The sequence below is a fragment of the Mixophyes fleayi genome, chromosome 1 (assembly GCF_038048845.1).
Source record: "Mixophyes fleayi isolate aMixFle1 chromosome 1, aMixFle1.hap1, whole genome shotgun sequence".
Taxonomy (NCBI): domain Eukaryota; kingdom Metazoa; phylum Chordata; class Amphibia; order Anura; family Limnodynastidae; genus Mixophyes; species Mixophyes fleayi.
The window spans coordinates 381931149-381944899 of NC_134402.1; the positions used below are offsets into that span (position 1 = coordinate 381931149).

A 13751-nucleotide genomic window follows, 5' to 3' on the forward strand; every position below is an offset into this window, starting at 1 on the left:
ATGAAAATCAGAAGATATATACTTTTCTATTTAAATTATAAATATGTAATGTCACAATACCATTTTGTTGAGATGCATTGCAGCAAAAGCACTGGTCAGTTTATAAACTGCTCTCTCAATGAGTGTTTGTTTTAAGAAATGTTACTTCCCCACTAGGAGAAGCGAGAACTTAGAACTTTGTACATTTATAGATTTTTGGTTAATGGGATAAGGACAACATTTTTTAAGTTTCTGGTTGGTGCATATATGTAATTTATATTGATTTCTGCAATGAGTAGATTTGCCAGTTACTGTGACTCTTATATATCTATAGATTAGAAGATACAGATCTGTGGTGAATAACCAATGTCTTCTCCTGAGATTGAAAAAACTGCTTATGCAGCACTATGTCTAATGTGTGTATGTGTAGGGGGAAGGAGCGTAATCTCATTATATTTAAAAGGTATTCAAGGACATCAAGTTCTGTTTCTCAAGTTTCCACTAACTTCAGTTTGAAAAACATATTCATTATCAATATTTCATAATGCCAGCTTCACGCCAAAGGGAGACTCTTTTTGTTAATAATTCTGCGTTGGTTCATTAATGCTTTAAAAACAGCGCAACTTAATACAAGCCGTGATGGGATGTTATTCCCTGGCTGATTACCGAGATCAATCAACATTCCAGGCAGACATGTTAATGGATGACCTAACCCTCAACCAGCATATGATTAGGTGTCCTCCAGAGACCTATGAGGTTGGTTTCTAATGCACAAGAAATGCAAGCTATTTTTGTAACCACTTCACTACCAGTGTGATCCACATTGTATTATATTGCAATCCCTTTACAATTGCAATGTAATATTCCCCATTACTGTTAAATTCATCATATAGTATTTGGTATCTTAGAATAATAGGATAAATAATGCATTGCTCTTTGGCACACAGTGCACATACTGCCCCTGTGTATCCCAAAGCATGGGATTTTAATTATTTACTGTTTTAAGTATATAATTTCTTCATACAGATTTTATAGTATAGTTTATATGTATCTACGGTTATGTGCAAACTATATGTTATTTTTTCACTATATTGTATAAGTGGAGATGTTTTGTAGTACTAATGTTTCAGTAAATGTTACTTTTATCTTTTTAAGAACTTATGAGGCCAACCAAGGTCACTAAGTAGCTTACAGTATTATGGGCTTGTTGGTTTGTCCCTTCTGTTAACAGAGCATTGGAAGCATGTTCAGCAATTGGTACCATGCACTTAATCGGCACTCCCATAGAATGTAATTTTATTTTGACAAACGTTAATATATGTCCGTTATGACAGCCAATGTATGGGACAGACCAATAGTCCTCCACATGCTTTTGGAACCAGTGACATCACTGAGGCATTTTATGGCCAAGGTTCGGGAGGTGCCAGTTTCTTGAGAATTGATAGACTAAATTCTCATGAATATTTGTTCAGGTTGTAACACTAGCTGCCCCCATTGCTTAGTTGACAGGAGCAGTGTAGGGAATTCATAATTGGGTGACTGCACTGGAGAAGATGGATCACTGACTGGGACAAACTTATGAGATAGGCTGGCAGTAGAGTGTTGCTGGTGGAGCGCAGAGGGCAACGGAGAGTGTTTATAGCGGAGTTCAGAGAGGCACTACATGAGTTGTAGAGTGATTCATAGGCAAACACTGGCATTTTAAGTGTTCTACTACATTTTATAGAAAGATTTGGCAGCATATAAGGACAGGAACATTCAGAAGTGATTGCAGGGGCGATAGTTAACCTTGCCAGTGGAAGACCAGGTGTAAAAAGTTATTACTAGTAGAAAAAATTTAGAGGTGTCGGTATGAAAACTGTAAAAGGAATGTAAGTGAATGGAATTTGATTGTTTTACAATAATGGCATTAGGAGAAGCGGTGGTATACCATGCCACCACCATATGCCATGGCACTGTATACACTGTCATTTCCACCACTGGATATAGGTTAATAACACAACAGGGACATGGATATATCCAAACACTGCTGTAGCATATATCCTAAGAATATATATTGAGTAGTGATGTTTGGAAAACACTGATGTCACTTGTGTTATATGACTTATTTTGGAAAAGGCCCCATGATGGATATTAAACGCAATGTGAAAGTAAAACACATCTAGATAGGAGTGTTACCTCATACAAACATAAAAAACATTAAAAAAAACTTGTCTTATAAGGAATAATATACCCATATGGAAAAACTAGGTTTAAGAACTCGCCACAGAGGCCAATGATCTGTATAAGAGCGCCCTCTGCCTCTAGCTTCATGCTCTTACGTAGTCCTGGAACATTAAAACGGTTTCTAATACATGTATATTTTACAATAGGGATCCATTATTCCTATTATATATGCAGTATGTTTGGACATTTGTGATCCCGTAATCAAGTGACCTTGCTGGAGTTTTACAGATTGTTCTTACAGCCGCAGTCAAATAACAAGCTTTGAATTACCAGCAGAGTAATACAGTATTTATTACTGAACTGCAGTAAGTATGGCAGCAAAACTGTAACTTGAGTAAGTGACTCATATAACATTCACAGGACCCACTGTCTCATACTTGTAAAAGTACTGGGAACTAGAATTATACAGGTATGACAATACATAATGCCAAAATAAGGTTTTTACGGAACGTTCATTTATATGTATGCAAAGAATAAACTTACTCGGGTGTAAGTGAACTTTTGCAATAATATTTAAAATACATTGTTTTCAGTGAACTGCTTGGGTATGATGCAACAACTACTTAGTACATTTGATACATTCTCTTCATATGTAACTGGTAGTTTGTTTATTTAAGATGTCCTTGCAGTCTATATGGAATTAATAAATGACCTACTGAAAATTAAATATTATCAAAACTATCCAATTGCAACATATCACAAAAATGATTGCAAAATTCTGTTGTGACATATAACTACACAACATATGCAGTACACAATATGTGAAAATCGATGTAGATGCTAATTGTCCTTTGTTGTTGAGGCCATTAGAGGAGATATTTGGTGATTGTTTCCTTTTTAATTACTATGTCTTGAGTCTTTTTAACATATATTTCTTATTACTGTTATAAGTTAACCCGGTACAAGCTATAATATTGAAAATCTGTATTAATTTCTTTCTCCATACTATTTTTGTATGACCGTGGTAGATCCAGAATGAAGTATTAGTAGAACAATAATTTAGAAACCTCTAAGTAAACAGCCATTCATCTTGGCAAAGCCTATTTGATTATTGAAGCCAGCTAATTTATACCAATGTCATATTTTAGCTGAGCTCAATAGCAGACACAGCGCTAAGATTAAAATCTGGAGCGGAGCCTGCCATTCTGGCCGGGTATTTGAGAAGAGTAAGTACAGCCAGAGTGAATATCTAGGAGACAATGCAGCTACCCTACTGGGAGTTTAACCACTCTGCTGTTTGAATCTCCAGCCGTATGTTGTTTGCCAAAGTGTGACACATTCAGCACTGAAGGGGTTAGATAGTTAGAGGTTTACATGACACAGTGCACAATTATGTTCTCTTCTGCGACTAGGGCTTTCATTAAATCTATTCTCTGCATGCTTCTCTCAGCTCTCCTTGCTGACAGATTGACAGCCATTGGCCTAGCTTAAAGCTGAGCAGAACTTCTTCCAGCATTTTGTCAGGGGGCTTAGCTGCCATCTGTGGGAGGGGATGGTTTTGTGCATAACACTTTAATAATTAGGGCATGTAACAGTTTCCAAAATACAGGATGGAAATGTGTTCACTTTGGTTCATTCTGCTATTCAGCCAAAGTGGACTTTAGTCTATGCAGAGGTTCGTGTTTTAGAGTGGTCAACTGAATGGTTTCCTTTAAAGATTTTTTTATTAATATAGATACAATAAAGTGATTGAAGCACTCAGAAATAAAGTAATTTAGGGATGGTATTGAAGGGTATGATGGATTAGAGAATTAGTACATCGAAGAGTAGTGTAGGCATTATGTGTAGAGAAGGTGAAATTTACCGATAACAGATTAGTTAGGGAATGTCATAAGCTTCTCTGAGAAGTTTTGTTTTCAAGGAGCAGATTAAAGTATGAAAGTTAAGGGATAGTGTAGAAAAAAGAGGGAGAGCAAAGTGTCTAGGTGCAGCACATGAGAAGTTTTGCAGCCTGAAATGAGAGGAGGTAATGAGGGATAATGAAAGTCTTTAATGTTATAGAATGGTTGTAAAAGTCCAAATACAAATAGTTAACTCAAACAAGGAGTGCGTTAGAGCTGCGTTAGAGTGTTGAAGGTAGGTAGTTGAGACCTTATGGATCTTACAGCAGAAAGACCTTAGTGTTGGCTAAATGAGAATGAGTACGTCCAAAGTTTTGTGTCTTCAGCGTTTAAATGGTAGTGAACTTTAAAATGCTGATAAAGTTCCAGGGGTAAAATTATAAATTGAGAAATGTAGGGGGGGGGGCAGTCACTGATCCCAAGGGCCCCCCAAGTGAAATGAGAAGCAGAAGAGTATTGCAGTCTATAAAAACGAATACTAAGAAGCAACTGGAGAGGATGAAAATGAAGATAAGGCTGTGACCACTACACCAAAGGAGCTAGGATGAGAAGTTGTAATCAACTATACCATTATTGTTAGCATTGTTTGAACTAGAGGAATAATTTCTTTACACCTTGCACCTTGGGTGAATCTTTTGTGTAAGTGTCCCCTTTTTGTGGTAGGCAGGATTGTTCTGCTTATGATGATTCCCTTGCCTCTAGTCTATATATTACATAGTCCACTTATATGAATAACACCCTAAAAGTGTGATGGAGATGTTGCGGTTCCCAACCATTGTGTTGCCGAGCCATGCTACTACATTTGTCAAACTGGTTTCATATTTCCAGTGTAAAAAGCAGTCCTTAAATGTATAATGTACAGTCCTAAAACTAATAGAACTGTTGGATGAGTATAGACCAGGGAAGGTTATTATCAGTGATAGTACAATTTGCACATATAAATATAATCCACATAAGAAAGTGTACTGAACTAGGCTGCCTTAAGGGTCACATTATCTGTTTATCTCAAGGCATTAAATTATGTTGTCAACTTTATAAAGATAAGCACTTGAAGTAATTTCATGTGTCAGGTTTTGAATAGGAGGTGCCTGACAATGCCATATATATATATATATATATATATATATATATATATATATATATATATATATATATATTATATCCTGAATTTTACAATGTGCGTCATTCACAAACTTTGGTCAGCAGTGAAGTGTTCAAAACCACTGATCGCAGGAAAGGTCAAAGTAATACAGAAATGTGATCAATGCCTCAGTTTTATATTAAGCTGCTGATGGTTTTATATAAAAAGAAGATATTTTTCAAAGGCCAAGTGGGAACTAGATATAGGTTAGCTGTTTGATGACTAGTGGTTTAATATCCATGATGTTCCTTAATAAGTCTCCCTTAAAGATATACATAGGCTATGTATGGTGTCAATTGCCTGCAGGAAATCCTATTCAACTATTACGGTATTATTGTGATGTTTATCTCTAAATTTCATGTCTAGGTGTATCTGTGTAAGCGTAGAAAGTTACATTTTCTTAAAAAAATTGCAATATTCTGAATTAGTGACAAACCACAGTCAATCTGTCCATGTCACTCCATAGCACTTCAGCTGCTAAAAACACTGTAGTGGTAGATGTCTGTTGCACAGGTTAATGCTGGCACCAACAATGTTCATGTAGATGTAGCAGAATCAAGCTGTAGCACTCTTGTGAATGAACTGGGACATTCTGGTCCTTGGCAGTTTAAAAGTCTGTTTTATTGAAGACTGAAGTTTCTGCACGAAATACCTTTATCAAGGCAGGACAGAGGTGTTTTCTCACACCAATACTTTTGTGATCAGTAAAATGGACTTTTAAATTGTCAAGGACCAGAATGCCACAGTTCATTTCTTTTTCTTTTTACCCCTACCTTAAGACATTAGTCAAAGTATAAGTACATTGAGCATGAAGAAAATACTGCCATATTTGCACCTGTTTTATAGTCCTGTTAATTTAATTTCTTGTGGCTTTTTGACATTCTGTACCACAGTGACTTAGTTTCCCATTCTGCAGTGTATAATTCTGCTCAGCTTGTCCTATAGATGAAAACTGCTGACACTACTTAGTACAGAACAGCTGTGAATTTGCAGCTCCAAACATTTCTGTTATATAGCCAGTCCATTTAGCCTGAATGTACACTATGGACATCACAGCACATAAAAATGTTCAGCAGTTTTACAGAATTAAGTCAGCAAAGTTTTTACTGATGGTTCCACTAGACGGAGATTTTCTGTATGTTAAGAAAAATTATAGTGTATTTGATGCCATAAAATGCACCAAAGACACAACACATATTTTACTATGATATAAGGGTTGGTTTTGTTGGAAAGGGGAAAACAGATTTACTGTTAGCAAATAATAAAATTATATATCATCTCCTGATTTGTATAATGTTTTAGGCTGACAAGCTATCGTATATTGTATCATTGTTTTTCTCTTTTGGCAATTTCAGTACCACCAGTTCCACAGCCAGTAGCTGTGACACAGAGTTTACAAAGGAGGACGAGCAGAGGTTGAAAGATTACATTCAGCAGCTGAAGAATGACCGAGCCGCGGTTAAGCTCACTATGCTGGAACTGGAGAGCATCCATATTGATCCTCTGAGCTACGATGTCAAACCACGCGGAGACAGCCAGAGACTAGATTTGGAGAATGCAGTCTTGATGCAAGAGCTTATGGCCATGAAGGTAGGCATTAGGATATATAGAGGACTTGGTATCTGTAAAACAAAACATGTATTAACAGAATATTGGTAACACTATTGCACTAATGAAAATCTTATGCTTCAGGTTCCTATCAGTAAAAGTGTATGTGATAATTGTAAAAGATAGTAATCCAAAAACATCTGCTGTAGCTGTCATTTAACCATCACACTTATGTTGCTGATACATGTTTGTACTCTCGATCACGTTTACAAATAAATGGAAATTCGGATAACTTGTAATTAGAGAAGGGCATTTGTGTCTGTCTCCTTATAGCTAGCTATTAAAGGATATAAAAGTAGTTTTTACTTTGGCTTAGTTTTTTTTTTTTTTCGTTAACAAGTGTTCAGGAAAATGTATGTGCAACGAATGTACATGCACACTTCTATTCATAATGAGTGGAAGCTGCAATGTTGATTATTCTATGGGCAGCACAAGCACTGTGGCTTAGTGGTTAGCGCTTCTGCCTCACAGCACTGGGGTCATGAGTACGATTCCCAACCATGGCCTTATCTGTGTGCAGTTTGTGTGTTCTCCCCGTGTTTGCGTGGGTTTACTCTGGGCGCTCCAGTTTCCTCCAGAAACATACTAGTAGGTTAATTGGCTACTATCAAATTGACCCTAGTCTGTTTTGTGTCTGTGTTAGGGAGTTTAGACTGTAAGCTCCATTGGGGCATGAACTGATGTGAGTGAGTTCTCTGTACAGCGCTGTGGAATTAGTGGTGCTATATAAATAAATGATGATGATTCTACTTAGACAATTCAGGCAGTAGCTCATTCACTATTCACCAGGAATTTCAGCCTGTGGCCCATACTCCATGCTTAGATCAGCATAATGGGCTATGAACCACAGACAGCAGGAAATTTACAGAAACATTAGATAATAAAATAATTGTATATTGAACTACTATTGGCTGTTTATAAAGCAGGGCTACAGGAGCATTCTGTTTCCTTTACAGACTGTCTGACCTCACAGTCACAGTGCTCAGCTTCGCTGCTAAAGTGAGAACTGATGCATTGAGGCCCTCAATGCATCAGTTCTCACCTCAATTTGAGGGTCAGGGTGACCTGAGACGGAAACTACTACTAGTAGTGTATTATTTCTAGGTCACCTCTATATCTGTCCTGCATCTATATCTGTCCTGCAGATTGTGCATCTATGATATAAAGGGAAGATATTTCTTGAAAGGCCAAGTGAGAACTAGATGCAGAATTGCTGTTTAAGGACAGTGGGACAAATCATTATAGGAAATTGTAGAATACAAGCTTGGTTTTACCGAGCAATGTCTTTTCAACAAATCATCTGGACATGGGTGTGCCGCTAAGTTGACTCAATAGGAAAGGGATATTCAAAACTTGTTTTAAAATGTATTTTTAAGTGTCATGCTAAAACAAGTAGTAGCAGAAAGAGGGGTAGTGTGAAGCAAGTCCAGAACTTAAATCGTATCGGAAGCCCTAATGTATCTCATATGCTTTCAATCCCCAGCAAATTGAAGTTGACAATAAAAGCCAAAGGAGTTACTGAGTTACGCTGAGCTTTACCTTACTTGTAGTGAATGTCTGCCACACAAGTCTGTGTCAAAATTGACATTTTAATATATTTCTTTCTAATCTTCGGCAGGAAAAGTAATAGCTTCTGGTCATTTACAAACACAGTGAATAGTTCATATCTGTCCCCCTGCACTTGTGTTGGCTGTTTATGATGATCTGTTAGTTCTTTGTAAACCCAGAGTTCCATCATATCTGACACCACTGTGGCGGCCTCCAATAACACAGCATTAGTTACCAGCATCTTTCCTGAGTCAGAGCCTCTGTTGTCCTTATTTGTCTGGGTCACAATGATCCATCTTTCCACACGCAGCCACTTTTGTGAAGTCCGCTGTAAGAAAACATGTAACTTGATATTCTAGGACTGATTATTTGGATGTTATGTGGTAAGTTCTCTACGTAAATGTATACAGTTATACTTCTGAATCATCTTATTATTGAAATGTTGACGCATGTTGTTTTTTTGCACTCTGAAATAATTATGAGGATTAAAGAGTGCGTACCCTACCAAACTTTCTGTCAGACAGAAACCTGAGAATGTGCCCTCTTGCTAGGCAGAGCAAGAAGGGGCGCTGATAAACAGGGAAAGTCCAGAGCACAGTCTAATCGCTTTTGTTCGATAAGTCACATCTAGACTCTATTAACCTTCTCCAAGTGGAGACCTAGGCATGCAGACACCTAGATATATACGAAAACATTTTGAAATTTTACCAGCTTGGCCACAAACAAGTTTGTGGTATAATCGGCCCCCGGTTTGAATTTGCAGTTCGTTGTTCATATTTGAGGTTCACCATTTACATTAACATTTAGCAGTCTAGACGCAGAGGTGTTTGACATGGTTTATGCTCGATCATGTGTGAACCAGTTCGCCCGTGTGCAAAACCGGCATGTACATGTTTGACTTTCTCAAATTTAGTTCTAATTTTTGTATAACATTTGAGGAATTCCTGCAGATTTTAAAAATTAGTGTGCCAATAAAACGGTTTGAGGAACAATATGCGGCCAGTTCGAACATGTCCAGTGGTGATTGTGTTTTAATGAACTACTCCTAAAAGATGATAAAGAACTATCTTGAGCCATACATTGTTATTTTTTTTGTAGGGAATGGTCATTCATTGTATTCTGCCAACACAGGCTTGTTTTGCTAGCCATACACTTGTTGACGCTTCAGAACACAATTCAACTTTTTTTTTTTTTTTTATGATTATTAAAAAGATTGTTTCCATATATTTAGCCACAAATATCTTTATTTTATTTTGTTGGGAATGTCAACCTTTAAATATTGAAATCTGACATTAAGCTGTTTTGTGGATGGAACGAATACAGCGCTCCCTCTTTATACCACCTGCTTATAAAACAGACAATAACTAGCATTATAGTGAGTGTTGTGTTATACTCATAGTGCATGTAATGGAATTAATATATTCAAATGGACTCTTTTTTGCAGAGAAAATACCCGATGCAGTGGTGGTAAAGAGGTAGAACTGTATTCATGTGATTTTAGCATATCTTTTTGCCAAGATCCAGTACAGTGACAGATTTTAATTGGCACCTTTTGGGTGGTGGCCCAGAGGCTAGGTCCTCCATAATTAAACTCTCTGCTGCAGTGAGATAAAGTATAGATAGATTATTGTTATAGATCACCTAGATCATGGTTGTCCATGCGGCCCAGCCCGCCTGTAAATGTGGCCCAGCGGTTGTGGCAAGGGGGCAGCGCTGTTAATGAAAAAAAATCCTGCAAAAAAAAAAAGAGAATACTTACCTTGCGGTCACGTCAGCTGGCGCTCCGGCTCCCTCCCTGGTCTCCTCCTCCGTGCGGTGCTCGCAGTGAATGTCGGGGGTGACGTCATCACACCCGACATCCATTGCGTAGCGCAGCACAGAGGAGTCACCCGTGCGAACTATCAGCAGCAGTGAAAGATTATCCAATATCTTATTGTTGTTACTCTGAATTTGGACTTTCTGCACCATGCAATTATGAACTAGCTGTGTTCTCTGTATGTATCTAATATTAAGAGATGATTGTATTTTTAATATTTTAAACAATTTTAAATGTGCAGTGCTGAGTAGGGTGAAATTATCACCCACTGTTACCCTCATCGGAGGCTGCTCCATGAGCCATTTTTCCCGTCGCCCTATCTTTAAATCTCTGAAATGGTCACCGATATAGGTAGTATCAGGAGGACTAATAGTAATCTACAAACTGGTCAATAAAAAAAATTATTCATGGGTGCAGAAAGAGAGGAAAAAATGTTTTTGCCATTTAATTCCCCGAACCCCACTAAGGGGCAGATGCAGGTAAGTTAAATTGCAGCTGGTAATGGGACTACTGCTTTAATTATGATTCTGCAACAGGTTTCCTAACTCTTACTAACTTCATTTCCAAGTAAGTTTAATATGTTAACTATGTTTTCTATGTTTTTTTGGATGATCAGCTATCGTTAGTGTTAGTGTATTTTATGTGCGGCCCAAACCAACTCGTCGTCTTCCAATGTGGCCCAGGGAAGCTGAAAGGTTGGACACCCCTGACCTAGAGATTGTAAGCCAGGTCTAGTTACCTTTTTGTCTTGTTTTCTTACAGTGATTGTTCCCAACTGTAAAGTGCTTCTGGATATGCTGGTGGTGTGTGTGTATATGTATGTGTGTGTGTATATATATATATATATATATATATATATATATATATATATATATATATATATATATATATATATATATATATATATATATGCCGGTGAATGTAGGGCGATGTTCTTGGTGTTTTTATTAATACTAGGTCTAGTAGCATTCCTGCATTGTTATAAACACTGGAGTAAGGGAGTTATTGTCTGTTGTAAAAATTCCTGAAACAGAGTTCTGTATAATTGTTTCACTGGGTTATCAGGTACGTAAATAAAATGATAGGCTCACGGCTTGAGGACCTACCAGAGCTCATTGTAGCTTTTATCCGCCACTGATCCAGTAACATAGCTGAGAATGCAGCCTGTGGACGCCCTAGCAACCAGTGACATCACTGGCTCCGCATTCTTTGCTATATTGTCATAGGATGTGGTAATTATAATTATTCAGTACCACGTAAGAAATGTGTAGGATATGTTGAATACAATGTACAAACTACAGATGTTTATTCTGCGAGTTATGTCATGAAATATCATCCCTATGCTCTACTTCGGGAAGAATGTTATGTAGAAAAATGATGCGACCGGCTGACAACTACCAGCTTAGCTGCTTATCTGGCTTTATTGTCACTAAAAGGAGTGCACTGCGCAAATGTCACTAATTCGCCATTCTGCTATTCTGTGCCTTGTGTTCAGAAGAACAAGCAGCAGATAAAACAAGCTGTTTTAATTAATCATGGTTACCATAATTTTAATCAAACTAGATTTATTGGAGTCATTGGTGTTAATATATTCCAAGTCATAATTTTGTGCTTTACTTAAATAATAACACTATTAATTAAACTATGGAAATTCCTCTATAAATCTTCATGTTCTAACCAAAGCCTAACAACTTGATGATGTTGAAAGATTTAGTTCAAATGATGACCAATCTGCTTGTGAAACTTACCTACACAAGATGAAATTATTTAAAGAACTAGCCCTCCACCACCTGGGCTGGAAATAGACCATTTCTTTATGCCCTTCCCTCTGAAATTAAAGAGTAGAGTGGATAATCAGTGGAGGGGGAATGTTAGAGATAACAACATTTTACACATCATCAATTTAAACCATTGCTGCCCTCTTTCTATGTATGGGGTTAAACTCATCAGAAGGCCAAGCTGCTCATACATAATCATGTATGCTCTCTTGCTTGTGTTTTGGGAACCTGAGATGGTATGTGGCAACTGCTTTGCCTTCAATGGTGTTTTTAATGCTGGATCTGACAGGCACTTGGTGGGGCTGATTCATTAAGGAATGTAGATGCCGATACTTCCTGTAGTTTGCGTTCAATTGCACTACACATAACCAGACACGGACTATACGCCAGAGAACACAAGTGTATGCAATTCATCTTCGATAGCAGAGGACAATTAAGACAGGCTACAATTTTAGCGGTGGAACGGGGAGGGGAAGGGGTATATTTACTTAGTCTATGTACAGCAAGGACGTGCCAAGCTTCAGCACACGCAGCAGCACCCAATTCAAGCTTTGGGAGTCTCTAAGGAATGTTATTTTCAGTTGTATCACTTGTACCAGCTACAGGTCTGGTGTAAATGCCGAATGATAGTGTTGACGGTCCCATGCTAGAGCATATGTTTGCAATCAGGAGCAACTGTATAAATGCATGTTGTGCACAGGAGACATTATTAACATCATGATTAATGTATTTCATGTTTTCAGGTTTTTTCATTAATAACTATATTACTTACAGGTAACAATAATTTCATTTTTTATTTATTTTTTTTGGTCTGTGCGATCCCCTGAGACTTTACATTCCACATATGTATTGTACGTATCCTGCAGTGTATTGTCTGTCAGTGTGGACCATACTTAGACCCATATTCAACAAGAGATGTTTCTTCAGAACTGCTTATAGTGAATACGGACGTGTGTATGCCTGATATCTTGACAGTGCTCTACCATATAGGCCCTCTGTACCTGTACGGTTGGACAGAAACAACCTGTCATTTTGTCTTTATGACAATTACTGGTTGTCATTGTATTTAGAGTGCTATTAAAAGATTTGACTGCCATCACGGTTTTTCTATCCTTTTTTTTTTTTTTAATTAAACCTGCAATCTCATGAGTAAATTTGGTGTGTTTATTAAATCACTACTGTGGCAGGCTATGAAAATAATTTTGGTTTATCATTTCCTTTTTTTCCAGCTATTAATGATTTATAATTCCATAGAGTGTAATGACGACCATAGTCACGTGTCACATGATAAAGCTCAGAGGATATTCCATAGCTTCTCTGGTCACAATGTCTGCTCTGTGTATTGTGAAATACCCTCCTTCCACCCCCCCCCCCCTCCCCCCTTTGCCTTCACATGACATGCTGAGAGCAGTGAGACTGCATGTGACTGGCAGCCGTAGTTTGTGCCAACAGAGATTTTAAAAAGGAGATAATAATTTGTAGGTCGACAGCTAAAAAAAGTTGCTTGCTTTAAAATGCACTTTTTAAATAAATCTGCTTTTATCTTTTGACTATAGTTTATTCTTATTAGCATTATATTATACATCTAGTTCGGGTGGGGTACGTTTTTCGGCTACAATAATGTCGACACCACTTACACCGATGTAAAAACTCTGATTATTATCAAAGTGACAAGGAGGAAATAGAGACTTACCGTATAATAGACATGCAACGTTACATTACATTACCCAGTCGGCAGGTCTGCCCAGTGCCGCCTTCAAACCGGCATCCTCACTATGGCCATTGGAAGTGATGTCATTTCGACTGGAGACCTT

At 37.6% G+C, this 13751-nt stretch overlaps 1 protein-coding gene across 3 annotated transcripts in view; it reads left to right on the top strand.

Moving 5' to 3' along the window:
- MCC (MCC regulator of Wnt signaling pathway) overlaps positions 1-13751 on the top strand; it is a 256345-nt gene that overhangs the window by 216461 nt on the left and 26133 nt on the right. For all 3 annotated transcript variants that reach the window (XM_075179709.1, XM_075179717.1, XM_075179725.1), the window contains one exon: positions 6543-6777. In XM_075179709.1, the coding sequence (XP_075035810.1) occupies positions 6543-6777 (235 nt within the window). The remainder of the gene's footprint in view (positions 1-6542; positions 6778-13751) is intronic.